Consider the following 16,759-nt stretch of genomic DNA (forward strand, 5'->3'; position numbering starts at 1 on the left):
CGAGGTTGGAGTAGCCAGGCGGAAGGCATGGCCAGCCGTTGAGAAATGCTTATTGAAGTTTTCGATAATCATGGATTTATCGGTGGTGACCGTGTTACCTATCCTCAGTGCAGTGGGCAGCTGGGAGGAGGTGCTCTTGTTCTCCATGGACTTCACAGTGTCCCAGAACTTTTTGGAGTTGGAGCTACAGGATGCAAACTTCTGCCTGAAGAAGCTGGCCTTAGCTTTCCTGACTGACTGCGTGTATTGGTTCCGGACTTCCCTGAACAGTTGCATATCACAGGGACTATTCGATGCTATTGCAGTCCGCCGCAGGATGTTTTTGTGCTGGTCGAGGGCAGTCAGGTCTGGGGTGAACCAAGGGCTGTATCTGTTCTTAGTTCTGCATTTTTTGAACGGAGCATGCTTATCTAAAATGGTGAGGAAGTTACTTTTAAAGAATGACCAGGCATCCTCAACTGACGGGATGAGGTCAATGTCCTTCCAGGATACCCGGGCCAGGTCGATTAGAAAGGCCTGCTCACAGAAGTGTTTTAGGGAGCGTTTGACAGTGATGAGGGGTCGTCGTTTGACTGCGGCTCCGTAGCGGATACAGGCAATGAGGCACTGATCGCTGAGATCCTGGTTGAAGACAGCAGAGGTGTATTTGGAGGGCCAGTTGGTCAGGATGACGTCTATGAGGGTGCCCTTGTTTACAGAGTTAGGGTTGTACCTGGTGGGTTCCTTGATGATTTGTGTGAGATTGAGGGCATCTAGCTTAGATTGTAGGACTGGCGGGGTGTTAAGCATATCCCAGTTTAGGTCACCTAACAGAACAAACTCTGAGGCTAGATGGGGGGCGATCAATTCACAAATGGTGTCCAGGGCACAGCTGGGAGCTGAGGGGGGTCGGTAGCAGGCGGCAACAGTGAGAGACTTATTTCTGGAGAGAGTAATTTTCAAAATTAGTAGTTCGAACTGTTTGGGTATGGACCTGGAAAGTATGACAATACTTTGCAGGCTCTCTCTGCAGTAGACTGCAACTCCTCCCCCTTTGGCAGTTCTATCTTGACGGAAGATGTTATAGTTGGGTATGGAAATCTCTGAATTTTTGGTGGCCTTCCTGAGCCAGGATTCAGATACAGCAAGGACATCGGGGTTAGCAGAGTGTGCTAGAGCAGTGAGTAAAACAAACTTAGGGAGGAGGCTTCTGATGTTGACATGCATGAAACCAAGGCTTTTTCGATCACAGAAGTCAACAAATGAGGGTGCCTGGGGACATGCAGGGCCTATAAAACGTCCTATAATAAAATAGGTCTAATAATGAGATATATTGAGCATCAAATTGTACACATCAAATAGTGGACAGGTGAAAAAAAGTGTGTGCTAGCGCATGAATTGCGTCCACATGCACAGTTCAGATGCTGCCGTGTATAAGCAGAACAGGACAGAGTCAGGAAGATACTCAACCATTTAAAGGCTAGCATGAATATTTGATTTTTTCGTCGTTCGGAGAGACTAGCAGACCTGCAAGAATAAACCACTTTGCCAATGTGTTGTGATAACATTATCGTAGGTAAAACACGTAGGTAGGTAAAACACGTAGGTAAACACGGTACAGCTTCCAAATGTAGGTCAAACTGGCCCATAACTTTAATCTCGTAGATGGACAGTCCTTTCATCCTTAGTTCTTTGACAATGATTACTTTTCTCCAACCCCAATCCTCAGCTATTGAGAAAAATAGTGGTTCATTGACCGTTTTGGTGTTGTTTGAATAGCAGACTGCTCCTTTAAAAAAGTCAGTCTATTAACAAATGAATGCATGAAAGAATGAAAGGATGAATGACTGAATATATAAACGAATTAATAAAAATGATGAGAGAATAATTATTTGATTTTATTATAAAGGAATAACTTCATAGCCTTCACATATAAATGTCAGTCAACCATGTTTATAAATAAATAATTCAGTCAGTAAATATATCAGCTGTCAATCTATTAGCCGGGCTCAGAAACATGTCACATGTCTCCAATGATGATTATGTGGTTCTCCAACAGACCTCTTCTTCCTCAAGGCTTGACTGCTGTCGAGGAATTTCTTGAACTGCACCAGGTTGTCGCGAACCTCCACTCGTGTGATCTCCCATGCGCATGCGCTATGTTCCTGGAGAGCACACAATATATAAATATATATATATATTTTATGTCTTCACTCAACTCAACCACAGCAGGTGCGCTGCCAAGGCATCGTGTGACACCACAAAGGCGCTTGGAAGTTCCCAGTTTCATATGTGATTTGTGGCAGCAAAATGCATCCTATTTGTGGTGATTTAGAATTTGCTCAGATTAATGTAGCCTCTATTCGAGAGCATTTGATATTGGACCCACCCAGTGGCGACCGGTTTTCCAACCGTACCCCACCTGTTTTGAGCCCCATATGTTTAACTACAACAAAAAAAGTCTATACACAACAGCAGAAAAATTACATTTGTTTAACTGTTTTTTGTTGTTGCCTGTTTTACTTGTTATTTTGGCATCAATAAGTTTCACATATCAGTTTGTAAACAATGTAGAAAAACAACAACAATCATTGAGTTAATAAAGCTGCATACAAAAATGGTCTCTTTTTTGCTTTCTTGAGTAAGACAAGTTACCATCGAATATTTTTAGATCGTTCATTGTCTGCTTATATGCCCCGTTTTTTATCCTTCGGTTCTGACTTGGTGTACAGGGAAAACACTGTGAAGAAGGTTGAATGATTCCCTTGATAAGCCCCAATTTTCAACGGGTGATTCTTAATTATGCTATTGTGAAATGAATCATGAAAAACGTAAAGATAGTGAACAGTTTTCATACATGTCTATGCAAAGAATTACATTGGAGCAATGCATTCCATGATAACAGAATACACTGTGCACCTTTGCATTCTATTCGGCGAATATTACTCCTAATACGTTATTGATTGTGGAACACAATTTCATAGATGGGTTGGAACCGTAGAATTAGCTTTTCTAATAATGTAATAGTATCTCCATGGTTGGAACGGAAGTTGTATAGGTGCTCAAAGTACACTGTTCAAAATAGGCCAGCCCTGCCCAAAACAGGCCAGCCCTGTCCAGTGATAAAACGCACTTAATTGAAAAAATGCATTTGAATATATCTACATTTTGAGAAGATACATTTGACTTGTTTTAATGGCTTTCCTTTATGCATTAGTAGGCTATAGGACTAATTGTACTGCCATCCGTGCATATGTCCTGAGCATGTTTAATACAAATCTTAATGTCCGCTATGGGGGTGCCACAAGGTTCAATTCTCGGGCTGACTATTTTCTATGAATATATCAATGATGTAGCTCTTGCTGTGCTGATTATTCTCTGATCCACCTCTACGCAGACGACACCATTCTGTAGACATCTAGCCCTTCTTTGGACACTGTGCTAACAAACCTCCAAAAGAGCTTCAACGCCATACAACACTCCTTCCGTGGCCTACAACTGCTTTTAATTGCTAGTAAAATTAAGTGCATGCTCTTCCATCGATTGCTGCCGCACCCTCTTGCATTAATAGCAACACGACTCTGGACGGTTTTGACTTAGAATATGTGAAACAACTACAAATACCTAGGTGTCTGGTTAGCCTGTGAACTCTCCTTCCAGACTCACATTAAGCATCTCCAACCCAAAATTAAATCTAGAATCGGCGTCCGACTTCACAACAACGCCTCCATCACCCATGCCACCAAACATACCCTCGTAAAACTGACTATCCTACCAAACCTTGACTTCGGCGATGTCAATTTACTAAATATCCTCCTACACTCTACTTAGCAAACTGGATGTAGTCTATCACAGCGCCATCCGTTTTGTCACCAAAGCCCCATATACTACCCACCACTGCGACCTGTATGCTCTTGTTGGCTGGCCCTCACTACATATTCGTTGCCAAAACCCACTGGCTCCAGGTTATCTATACGTTTTTGCTAGGTAAAGTCCTGCCTTATCCCAGATCACTGGTCACCATAGCAACACCCACCCTTAGCACGCCCTCCAGCAGGTATATGCAGGTATATTTCACTGGTCATCCCCAAAGCCAACACTTGCTTTAGACGCCATTCCTTCCAGTTCTCTGCTGCCAATGACTGGAATTAATTGCAAAAATCACTGAAGCTGGAGACACATGTCTCCCTCTCTAACTTTAAGCATCAGCTGTCAGAGCAGCTTACCGATCACTGTAGCTGTACACAGCCAATCTGTAAATAGCAAACCAAACTACCTCATCCACATATTATTACTTACCCTCTTGCTCTTTTGCACCCCAGTATCTCTACTTGCACATCATCATCTGCACTTCTATCACTCCATTGTTAATGCTAAATTGTAATTATTTGGCCTCTAATGGCCTGTTTATTGCCTTATCCCCCATACTCTTCTACATTTGCACACACTGCACATAGATTTTTCTATTGTGTTATTGACTATACGTTTGTTTATGTGTAACTCTGTGTTGTTGTTTTTGTCGCACTGCTTTGCTTTATCTTGGCAGTGTCGCAGTTGTAAATGAGAACTCGTTCTCAACTGGCCTACCTGGTTAAATAAAGGTGAAATAGAAAATAACTACATAAAATCACACCTAGGACTTGGATACAGAATGAGCACTGAGATTACCAATATTAAAAGTTATTTTTTATTTTATTAACTTAACATTTGATGAAGAGCAACAAAAGGCACGATTTTCAAATAGATAAATAGATTCATAAATAGGCCTACATCAATAAATAACCTTGATAAATAAATAAATACATGTATAATATTGCTGTTTGACATTGCACATTGCATGATTGTAGAATAGAAGGCTTCAAAAACCAAGCACAATTGTAAAACACATTAGTAAAAAAAGATCTGCAAGTTCAAATTCATGTTCTGTTGGAGAACAGAAGGCTGTCAGAGGTGTGTTTCAGAATGAATTCTAGGGTGTACAGGAGTTCTTTTCGAACCACTTCCCAGGCGCAGTAACTGAAATTCTGTGAAAATAAAAATAAATTGTTAGGGCAATGTAGGGTAATATTATCCTATGCAGAGATATTATCAAAACAATGTGTCTATTTGTTTTCAAACTATGTCCTACCTTTTCTTTTAAAACTGCTGCAATGTTCCCAAAGTATGTCTTCAGGCCCTCTGCCCTGATGGGATAATCACTTGTATCCACACTGCTCATCTGCCAGAAAGGAGGAAAGAGGCAGGCGATGAATAATAATTAAAATGCATCCATTACAGTGTATTTGCTTGTACCCTACTTTTTATTTTATGACTGCCGCGATGTTCCTAAAGTAGGTATTCAGCATCTTTGCCCTGACTAGATAATCACGTGTATCCACACTCCCCATCATCTGACACAAGAATAAAATAATTCAAATGTCACCATACCACACTTAAACAGTTAAGCTATCTGTATTGGCCTAGGTAGGTACTCACACACTCGCTCTCTTCAATCTGACGGTAGATAATGTTCTGAAAATACTCCAACTTCTGTTGGTCCCACATTGTCGGCAGTTCGTCAGTTCCGAACAATGTGTCGATGTTCTTTAATGTCTCATAAATAGCCTTAGCAGCACCGCTGCTCAACTGAAACGGACAACAACAATAATTTCAATTAACATAAATGGCCGTGTAAAGTGTTCTACTTTCTAATCCTAACGGTTGCAAATACTCTTTCATGCTGTAAAGAACTCTTGAATATGCTCGCTTGCCCTTACCTGTGGCGCCCCGGAGGTTGCAAACGAGGTGGCTGGGAATGCCATGAAGACATTCTCCTGCAGGCACTCCAGAGGAAAATGACCCCCCTGAAAGAAGGAGAAAACACATTTTTCACGTTGAGCTATTCAGTTAAACATAGTTGGATAATACATCTCAAGTCAAAAGTAATTTATAAAATCTACCATGTCTCTCAGTAGGTTGTGGGTTGTTCGCACCAGCTGTCCTTGTAGCTGGCAAGGCATGGGCATCGAGAAAACTTGCGCGAGGCAGAGGAAGGCGCTCATCCAAGTGATAGTCTGAATTGCCATTCTTATGGTAGTTAGATGATCTGCAACAGATGGTCATTGTTAGTTGAATATAATCCTGAAAATAATGAATTAATTGAAGCCTGAAGCAATGATCAAATGATAGCATGTTGTTGATTTACCTGTTGCCAGTATATTGCAAATTTCCTCCAGTCAGAATTTGGTTTGTGTTCTGATCCCATATCTGCGGATTATCTTAAATAGTGAGGATGGAATGGATGTACAAAAAGTGAAAGGGTGTCTCGCTAAATTAAGAGTTGAAATGAATGAATTTGGGAAAGTTTTGCCAAGTGAACCGCAAGACCGGATTTCTCTTTTCGTGTGCTCCACTTCCCTCTCATCATGTTTCGAGTTTTCCTTCATAGGAGGAACATTGTCCTAAGTAGGTTTAAAAAAATAACTGATAGGCTCAAAGGAGAAGGAGACGGAGAGAGATGGAGAGGGAGAGAGAGAGAGAGAGAGAGAGAGAGAGAGAGAGGGAGAGAGAGAGAGAGTATCGACCCCTCAACTTTACAATGAATGCAGTAGACCTCTATTTGTCTTTATAAACACCATTATTAAACTAATAGCACTTTTATGGACTAAGGGAAGGCCTTCTACCATGTTTGTTTGTTAATCACAAAACTGCAATTTGATTGTTTTTTCCCCCTGTTTTTTTGTGTGTGTGTGTGTGTGTGTGTGTGTGTGTGTGTGTGTGTGTGTGTGTGTGTGTGTGTGTGTGTGTGTGTGTGTGTGTGTGTGTGTGTGTGTGTGTGTGTGTGTGTGACAGAGGGAGTGAGAGATGATGATTTCATATTGATCTCGTTCTGTTTGCATCTTCTGTCTCTAATCCCATTCATATCGATACATTTCAATTAAACTGTTGATAATAACTGATGATCAAATACAAATCAACCAGCATTTTATGACGTCTGTATCTGAATAATCAGGCTAACATTACCATTTGACTATTTATTACTTACGAGAGACTATATAAACTAATGTGCTCTTAGTAGGCTTAGTAGAAAAATACCTACATCCTAATTCCTAACAACACTTAGTTTCATCGTCTTGGATATGCTGAGTTAAAGGGGCAATTTCTGCGATTTCTACATCCAATTTTGGACTTTTAAATGAATGATAGATAGGCTACCTATTGACTCTTGGAGAATAAATAACTTTTAATAAAGGCCTAATGTGCTCAGTTTACCTCTCTTACCTCAACAGAACCCAAAATGTACTTTTTTATGACATTGTTTGAAACAATATACATCTAAGCAAACACTGTGTAACTTGAAAATGTATTTGAAACTATAACGTTGATCTCTTGGATGGTCATTACTTGAATCAATAGCTCTCTGACAGCGGTTACTTTTCTCGAACCCCATCCCTCATTTACCAGAATAGTGGTTGAGTGACCACTATGGTGTTGTTTTGAACTGTAGACGACCTATACACAACTGAATGCATGAAAGCCTGAATGGATGAATAAATGAATGACTGAATATTTAAATGAATGAAAAAAAAAACAATATGATAATAGATGCATGTTTTTTGTCATTTAATAGTGTTATAATAAATTATTACAAAGCCTTCATTCACATATAAATAAATCAGTCAGTCAGTAAAAATATCACCCATCTATCTATTAGCCAGCCTCAAGGACATGTCACATGTCTCCAATGATGATTATGAGGTTGTCCATCAGATCGCTTCTTCCTCACCGCTTGACTCTGTTGTCGACTTCGTCACAGCTTGACCATGGTGTCAAGGAATTTTTAAAACTGCACCAGTTTGTAGCGAAGCTTCTCTCCCACGACCTCAAATGCTCATGCGCTGTGTTCCTGGAGCGCAAACAAGACATGCATTTTTTTTCAGTCAACTCAACCACAACAGGTGCTGCGCCAACGCATCCGACGACACACAAAAAACGGCGCTTGGAAGTTCCAAGTTTCAGCGAAATTCCTCCGATTTGTGGTGATCTAGAACTTTTCCTCTGATTAATTTAGCCTATTTTCGAGTGCATTTGATATTGGAAACCTTCTGTATCAAGATTGTGTTTAGCTTGTTGAAATACGTTTTCAGAGACCCTTTGCCTGAAGTCACTGACCCTCCATCTCCAGAGGATGCCCCAACACCACACCCGACCTGAAGACAATATAAAATGGTTGTGAGTGAATTAGTTCCGTCTTAAGAAAAGTACAGAAAAAAATATCGCTTAGATTAAATCACAAAATAAAGACCTGTGCCAATTATTGTCTGCCCCCCAAATATAACTTAGGCTACAAGATGCGGGATCATACTTACGCATCCCTCCAATTTCTTAACTTAACTAGGTCATCTGTTTTTGAACAGGTTCAGTGTTTCTTTGTTCCATGTGACAGGAGTCAGGCTGTTAAATAATTGGGCCATATACTCCAAAGACTCTAATGCAACCACAGAGACGTCCTCGCCCTGTATGAAAGAAAACAACGTTTTAGGCATTAGGATGTCTCATAAATTCCATGGTTAAACTTCCAATTTATCATTTTGAAATTGAAAAACATCAAACTCTCTAGTTGATTCTATCCAAATATTTCTACATGATACACTTCAGTATCTTACCTGTGTGTTCTTGAAAACATGCTCTGGAAACATGCGCTCGACTTTTCTTTACGGAAACAGAACTGGAAATTGTCCACCCTGAAATAAAGTCATACCAATATCAAAAAGTGAACTGTATTGGAATAGTATCCACAAATGAAACATTGTGGTATAGAGAGTGAAGGCATTGGTTATATAAAACGTCCTATAATAAAATAGGTCTAATAATGAGATATATTGAGCATCAAATTGTACACATCAAATAGTGGACAGGTGAAAAAAGTGTGTGCTAGCGCATGAATTGCGTCCACATGCACAGTTCAGATGCTGCCGTGTATAAGCAGAACAGAACAGAGTCAGGTAGATACTCAACCATTTAAAGGCTAGCATGAATATTTGATTTTTCGTCGTTCGGAGAGACTAGCAGACCTGCAAGAATAAACCACTTTGCCAATGTGTTGTGATAACATTATCGTAGGTAAAACACGTAGGTAGGTAAAACACGTAGGTATACACGGTACAGCTTCCAAATGTAGGTCAAACTGGCCCATAACTTTAATCTCGTAGATGGACAGTCCTTTCATCCTTAGTTCTTTGACAATGATTACTTTTCTCCAACCCCAATCCTCAGCTATTGAGAAAAATAGTGGTTCATTGACCGTTTTGGTGTTGTTTGAATAGCAGACTGCTCCTTTAAAAAGTCAGTCTATTAACAAATGAATGCATGAAAGAATGAAAGGATGAATGACTGAATATATAAACGAATTAATAAAAATGATGAGAGAATAATTATTTGATTTTATTATAAAGGAATAACTTCATAGCCTTCACATATAAATGTCAGTCAACCATGTTTATAAATAAATAATTCAGTCAGTAAATATATCAGCTGTCAATCTATTAGCCGGGCTCAGAAACATGTCACATGTCTCCAATGATGATTATGTGGTTCTCCAACAGACCTCTTCTTCCTCATGGCTTGACTCTGCTGTCGAGGAATTTCTTGAACTGCACCAGGTTGTCGCGAACCTCCACTCGTGTGATCTCCCATGCGCATGCGCTATGTTCCTGGAGAGCACACAATATATATATTTTATGTCTTCACTCAACTCAACCACAGCAGGTGCGCTGCCAAGGCGTCCTATGACACCACAAAGGCGCTTGGAAGTTCCCAGTTTCATATGTGATTTGTGGCAGCAAAATGCATCCTATTTGTGGTGATTTAGAATTTGCTCAGATTAATGTAGCCTCTATTCGAGAGCATTTGATATTGGACCCACCCAGTGGCGACCGGTTTTCCAACCGTACCCCACCTGTTTTGAGCCCCATATGTTTAACTACAACAAAAAAGTTATACACAACAGCAGAAAAATTACATTTGTTTAACTTTTTTTTGTTGTTGCCTGTTTTACTTGTTATTTTGGCATCAATAAGTTTCACATATCAGTTTGTAAACAATGTAGAAAAACAACAACAATCATTGAGTTAATAAAGCTGCATACAAAAATGGTCTCTTTTTGCTTTCTTGAGTAAGACAAGTTACCATCGAATATTTTTAGATCGTTCATTGTCTGCTTATATGCCCCGTTTTTTTATCCTTCGGTTCTGACTTGGTGTACAGGGAAAACACTGTGAAGAAGGTTGAATGATTCCCTTGATAAGCCCCAATTTTCAACGGGTGATTCTTAATTATGCTATTGTGAAATGAATCATGAAAAACGTAAAGATAGTGAACAGTTTTCATACATGTCTATGCAAAGAATTACATTGGAGCAATGCATTTCATGATAACAGAATACACTGTGCACCTTTGCATTCTATTCGGCGAATATTACTCCTAATACGTTATTGATTGTGGAACACAATTTCATAGATGGGTTGGAACCATAGAATGAGCAATTCTAATAATGTAATAGTATCTCCATGGTTGGAACGGAAGTTGTATAGGTGCTCAAAGTACACTGTCCAAAACAGGCCAGCCCTGTCCAGTGATAAAACACACTTAATTGAAAAAGGCATTTGAATATATCTACATTTTGAGAAGATACATTTGACTTGTTTTAATGGCTTTCCTTTATGGATTAGTAGGCTATAGGATAATTGTACTGCCATCCGTGCATATGTCCTGAGCATGTTTAATACAAATCTTAATGTCCGTTATGGGGTGCCACAAGGTTCAATTCTCGGGCTGACTATTTTCTATGAATATATCAATGATGTAGCTCTTGCTGCTGCTGATTCTCTGATCCACCTCTACGCAGACGACACCATTCTGTAGACATCTAGCCCTTCTTTGGACACTGTGCTAACAAACCTCCAAAAGAGCTTCAACGCCATACAACACTCCTTCCGTGGCCTACAACTGCTTTTAATTGCTAGTAAAATTAAGTGCATGCTCTTCCATCGATTGCTGCCGCACCCTCTTGCATTAATAGCAACACGACTCTGGACGGTTTTGACTTAGAATATGTGAAACAACTAGAAATACCTAGGTGTCTGGTTAGCCTGTGAACTCTCCTTCCAGACTCACATTAAGCATCTCCAACCCAAAATTAAATCTAGAATCGGCGTCCGACTTCACAACAACGCCTCCATCACCCATGCCACCAAACATACCCTCGTAAACTGACTATCCTACCAATCCTTGACTTCGGCGATGTCAATTTACTAAATATCCTCCTACACTCTACTTAGCAAACTGGATGTAGTCTATCACAGCGCCATCCGTTTTGTCACCAAAGCCCCATATACTACCCACCACTGCGACCTGTATGCTCTCGTTGGCTGGCCCTCACTACATATTCGTTGCCAAACCCACTGGCTCCAGGTTATCTATACATTTTTGCTAGGTAAAGTCCCGCCTTATCCCAGATCACTGGTCACCACAGCAACACCCACCCTTAGCACGCCCTCCAGCAGGTATATGCAGGTATATTTCACTGGTCATCCCCAAAGCCAACACTTACTTTAGCCGCCATTCCTTCCAGTTCTCTGCTGCCAATGACTGGAATTAATTACAAAAATCACTGAAGCTGGAGACACATGTCTCCCTCTCTAACTTTAAGCATCAGCTGTCAGAGCAGCTTACCGATCACTGTAGCTGTACACAGCCAATCTGTAAATAGCAAACCAAACTACCTCATCCACATATTATTACTTACCCTCTTGCTCTTTTGCACCCCAGTATTTCTACTTGCACATCATCATCTGCACGTCTATCACTCCATTGTTAACGCTAAATTGTAATTATTTCGCCTCTATGGCCTGTTTATTGCCTTATACCCCATACTCTTCTACATTTGCACACACTGCACATAGATTTTTCTATTGTGTTATTGACTGTACGTTTGTTTATGTGTAACTCTGTGTTGTTGTTTTTGTCGCACTGCTTTGCTTTATCTTGGCAGTGTCGCAGTTGTAAATGAGAACTCGTTCTCAACTGGCCTACCTGGTTAAATAAAGGTGAAATAGAAAATAACTACATAAAATCACACCTAGGACTTGGATACAGAATGAGCACTGAGATTACCAATATTAAAAATTATTTTTTATTTTATTAACTTAACATTTGATGAAGAGCAACAAAAGGCACGATTTTCAAATAGATAAATAGATTCATAAATAGGCCTACAACAATCAATAACCTTGACAAATAAATAAATAAATAAATATATAAGTAGGCCTACATCAATAAATAACCTTGATAAATAAATACATAAATAAATACATGTATAATATTGCTGTTTAACATTGCACATTGCATGATTGTAGAATAGAAGGCTTTAAAAATCAAGCACAATTGTAAAACACATTAGTAAAAAAAGATCTGCAAGTTCAAATTCATGTTCTGTTGGACCACAGAAGGCTGTCAGAGGTGTGTTTCAGAATGAATTCTAGGGTGTACAGGAGTTCTTTTCGAACCACTTCCCAGGCGCAGTAACTGAAATTCTGTGAAAATAAAAATAAATTGTTAGGGCAATGTAGGGTAATATTATCCTATGCAGAGATATTATCAAAACAATGTGTCTATTTGTTTTCAAACTATATCCTACCTTTTCTTTTAAAACTGCTGCAATGTTCCCAAAGTATGTCTTCAGGCCCTCTGCCCTGATGGGATAATCACTTGTATCCACACTGCTCATCTGCCAGAAAGGAGGAAAGAGGCAGGCGATGAATAATAATTAAAATGCATCCATTACAGTGTATTTGCTTGTACCCTACTTTTTATTTTATGACTGCCGCGATGTTCCTAAAGTAGGTATTCAGCATCTTTGCCCTGACTAGATAATCACGTGTATCCACACTCCCCATCATCTGACACAAGAATAAAATAATTCAAATGTCACCATACCACACTTAAACAGTTAAGCTATCTGTATTGGCCTAGGTAGGTACTCACACACTCGCTCTCTTCAATCTGACGGTAGATAATGTTCTGAAAATACTCCAACTTCTGTTGGTCCCACATTGTCGGCAGTTCGTCAGTTCCGAACAATGTGTCGATGTTCTTTAATGTCTCATAAATAGCCTTAGCAGCACCGCTGCTCAACTGAAACGGACAACAACAATAATTTCAATTAACATAAATGGCCGTGTAAAGTGTTCTACTTTCTAATCCTAACGGTTGCAAATACTCTTTCATGCTGTAAAGAACTCTTGAATATGCTCGCTTGCCCTTACCTGTGGCGCCCCGGAGGTTGCAAACGAGGTGGCTGGGAATGCCATGAAGACATTCTCCTGCAGGCACTCCAGAGGAAAATGACCCCCCTGAAAGAAGGAGAAAACACATTTTTCACGTTGAGCTATTCAGTTAAACATAGTTGGATAATACATCTCAAGTCAAAAGTAATTTATAAAATCTACCATGTCTCTCAGTAGGTTGTGGGTTGTTCGCACCAGCTGTCCTTGTAGCTGGCAAGGCATGGGCATCGAGAAAACTTGCGCGAGGCAGAGGAAGGCGCTCATCCAAGTGATAGTCTGAATTGCCATTCTTATGGTAGTTAGATGATCTGCAACAGATGGTCATTGTTAGTTGAATATAATCCTGAAAATAATGAATTAATTGAAGCCTGAAGCAATGATCAAATGATAGCATGTTGTTGATTTACCTGTTGCCAGTATATTGCAAATTTCCTCCAGTCAGAATTTGGTTTGTGTTCTGATCCCATATCTGCGGATTATCTTAAATAGTGAGGATGGAATGGATGTACAAAAAGTGAAAGGGTGTCTCGCTAAATTAAGAGTTGAAATGAATGAATTTGGGAAAGTTTTGCCAAGTGAACCGCAAGACCGGATTTCTCTTTTCGTGTGCTCCACTTCCCTCTCATCATGTTTCGAGTTTTCCTTCATAGGAGGAACATTGTCCTAAGTAGGTTTAAAAAAATAACTGATAGGCTCAAAGGAGAAGGAGACGGAGAGAGATGGAGAGGGAGAGAGAGAGAGAGAGAGAGAGAGAGAGAGAGAGAGAGAGAGAGAGAGTATCGACCCCTCAACTTTACAATGAATGCAGTAGACCTCTATTTGTCTTTATAAACACCATTATTAAACTAATAGCACTTTTATGGACTAAGGGAAGGCCTTCTACCATGTTTGTTTGTTAATCACAAAACTGCAATTTGATTGTTTTTTCCCCCTGTGTGTGTGTGTGTGTGTGTGTGTGTGTGTGTGTGTGTGTGTGTGTGTGTGTGTGTGTGTGTGTGTGTGTGTGTGTGTGTGTGTGTGTGTGTGTGTGTGTGTGTGTGTGTGTGTGTGTGTGTGACAGAGGGAGTGAGAGATGATGATTTCATATTGATCTCGTTCTGTTTGCATCTTCTGTCTCTAATCCCATTCATATCGATACATTTCAATTAAACTGTTGATAATAACTGATGATCAAATACAAATCAACCAGCATTTTATGACGTCTGTATCTGAATAATCAGGCTAACATTACCATTTGACTATTTATTACTTACGAGAGACTATATAAACTAATGTGCTCTTAGTAGGCTTAGTAGAAAAATACCTACATCCTAATTCCTAACAACACTTAGTTTCATCGTCTTGGATATGCTGAGTTAAAGGGGCAATTTCTGCGATTTCTACATCCAATTTTGGACTTTTAAATGAATGATAGATAGGCTACCTATTGACTCTTGGAGAATAAATAACTTTTAATAAAGGCCTAATGTGCTCAGTTTACCTCTCTTACCTCAACAGAACCCAAAATGTACTTTTTTATGACATTGTTTGAAACAATATACATCTAAGCAAACACTGTGTAACTTGAAAATGTATTTGAAACTATAACGTTGATCTCTTGGATGGTCATTACTTGAATCAATAGCTCTCTGACAGCGGTTACTTTTCTCGAACCCCATCCCTCATTTACCAGAATAGTGGTTGAGTGACCACTATGGTGTTGTTTTGAACTGTAGACGACCTATACACAACTGAATGCATGAAAGCCTGAATGGATGAATAAATGAATGACTGAATATTTAAATGAATGAAAAAAAAAACAATATGATAATAGATGCATGTTTTTTGTCATTTAATAGTGTTATAATAAATTATTACAAAGCCTTCATTCACATATAAATAAATCAGTCAGTCAGTAAAAATATCACCCATCTATCTATTAGCCAGCCTCAAGGACATGTCACATGTCTCCAATGATGATTATGAGGTTGTCCATCAGATCGCTTCTTCCTCACCGCTTGACTCTGTTGTCGACTTCGTCACAGCTTGACCATGGTGTCAAGGAATTTTTAAAACTGCACCAGTTTGTAGCGAAGCTTCTCTCCCACGACCTCAAATGCTCATGCGCTGTGTTCCTGGAGCGCAAACAAGACATGCATTTTTTTTCAGTCAACTCAACCACAACAGGTGCTGCGCCAACGCATCCGACGACACACAAAAACGTCGCTTGGAAGTTCCAAGTTTCAGCGAAATTCCTCCGATTTGTGGTGATCTAGAACTTTTCCTCTGATTAATTTAGCCTATTTTCGAGTGCATTTGATATTGGAAACCTTCTGTATCAAGATTGTGTTTAGCTTGTTGAAATACGTTTTCAGAGACCCTTTGCCTGAAGTCACTGACCCTCCATCTCCAGAGGATGCCCCAACACCACACCCGACCTGAAGACAATATAAAATGGTTGTGAGTGAATTAGTTCCGTCTTAAGAAAAGTACAGAAAAAAATATCGCTTAGATTAAATCACAAAATAAAGACCTGTGCCAATTATTGTCTGCCCCCAAATATAACTTAGGCTACAAGATGCGGGATCATACTTACGCATCCCTCCAATTTCTTAACTTAACTAGGTCATCTGTTTTTGAACAGGTTCAGTGTTTCTTTGTTCCATGTGACAGGAGTCAGGCTGTTAAATAATTGGGCCATATACTCCAAAGACTCTAATGCAACCACAGAGACGTCCTCGCCCTGTATGAAAGAAAACAACGTTTTAGGCATTAGGATGTCTCATAAATTCCATGGTTAAACTTCCAATTTATCATTTTGAAATTGAAAAACATCAAACTCTCTAGTTGATTCTATCCAAATATTTCTACATGATACACTTCAGTATCTTACCTGTGTGTTCTTGAAAACATGCTCTGGAAACATGCGCTCGACTTTTCTTTACGGAAACAGAACTGGAAATTGTCCACCCTGAAATAAAGTCATACCAATATCAAAAAGTGAACTGTATTGGAATAGTATCCACAAATGAAACATTGTGGTATAGAGAGTGAAGGCATTGGTTATATAAAACGTCCTATAATAAAATAGGTCTAATAATGAGATATATTGAGCATCAAATTGTACACATCAAATAGTGGACAGGTGAAAAAAGTGTGTGCTAGCGCATGAATTGCGTCCACATGCACAGTTCAGATGCTGCCGTGTATAAGCAGAACAGAACAGAGTCAGGTAGATACTCAACCATTTAAAGGCTAGCATGAATATTTGATTTTTTCGTCGTTCGGAGAGACTAGCAGACCTGCAAGAATAAACCACTTTGCCAATGTGTTGTGATAACATTATCGTAGGTAAAACACGTAGGTAGGTAAAACACGTAGGTATACACGGTACAGCTTCCAAATGTAGGTCAAACTGGCCCATAACTTTAATCTCGTAGATGGACAGTCCTTTCATCCTTAGTTCTTTGACAATG

At 39.6% G+C, this 16,759-nt stretch overlaps 3 protein-coding genes across 3 annotated transcripts; all 3 read right to left on the reverse strand.

Annotated features, from left to right (window-relative positions):
- Window positions 1-4,895: 4,895 nt before the first annotated feature.
- On the reverse strand, window positions 4,896-6,044 carry LOC121841114 (interferon beta-like). The gene is made up of 5 exons (XM_042307506.1): window positions 5,919-6,044; window positions 5,736-5,822; window positions 5,455-5,604; window positions 5,108-5,197; window positions 4,896-5,003 (listed from the first exon to the last, which is right to left on the reverse strand). Exons 1-5 carry the CDS (start codon window positions 6,042-6,044, stop codon window positions 4,896-4,898), a joined length of 561 nt encoding a protein of 186 aa, XP_042163440.1.
- Window positions 6,045-9,575: 3,531 nt separating this feature from the next.
- Window positions 9,576-16,740, reverse strand: LOC121841054 (interferon omega-1-like). Its single transcript, XM_042307093.1, is given in 5 exon segments — window positions 9,576-9,671; window positions 15,614-15,721; window positions 15,880-16,026; window positions 16,177-16,222; window positions 16,700-16,740. Coding segments are annotated over 5 exon segments (438 nt in total).
- Window positions 12,444-13,592, reverse strand: LOC121841120 (interferon beta-like). Its single transcript, XM_042307511.1, has 5 exons — window positions 13,467-13,592; window positions 13,284-13,370; window positions 13,003-13,152; window positions 12,656-12,745; window positions 12,444-12,551 (listed from the first exon to the last, which is right to left on the reverse strand). The coding sequence occupies exons 1-5, from the start codon at window positions 13,590-13,592 to the stop codon at window positions 12,444-12,446; spliced, it is 561 nt and encodes a 186-aa protein (XP_042163445.1).
- Window positions 16,741-16,759: the final 19 nt, after the last annotated feature.

This window comes from Oncorhynchus tshawytscha, linkage group LG27 (genome assembly GCF_018296145.1).
Source record: "Oncorhynchus tshawytscha isolate Ot180627B linkage group LG27, Otsh_v2.0, whole genome shotgun sequence".
In the NCBI taxonomy this organism is placed as follows: Eukaryota; Metazoa; Chordata; class Actinopteri; order Salmoniformes; family Salmonidae; genus Oncorhynchus; species Oncorhynchus tshawytscha.

Coding starts and splice junctions, on each gene's coding strand:
- LOC121841120 (XM_042307511.1), bottom strand. CDS start 13,592: ATGGCAATTCAGACTATCACTTGGATGAGCGCCTTCCTCTGCCTCGCG. Junction 13,371..13,466: donor ACAACCTACTGAGAGACATG/GTAGATTTTATA, acceptor TCCTTCTTTCAG/GGGGGTCATTTTCCTCTGGA. Junction 13,153..13,283: donor CAACCTCCGGGGCGCCACAG/GTAAGGGCAAGC, acceptor TGTCCGTTTCAG/TTGAGCAGCGGTGCTGCTAA.
- LOC121841114 (XM_042307506.1), bottom strand. CDS start 6,044: ATGGCAATTCAGACTATCACTTGGATGAGCGCCTTCCTCTGCCTCGCG. Junction 5,823..5,918: donor ACAACCTACTGAGAGACATG/GTAGATTTTATA, acceptor TCCTTCTTTCAG/GGGGGTCATTTTCCTCTGGA. Junction 5,004..5,107: donor CAGCAGTTTTAAAAGAAAAG/GTAGGACATAGT, acceptor TTATTTTCACAG/AATTTCAGTTACTGCGCCTG.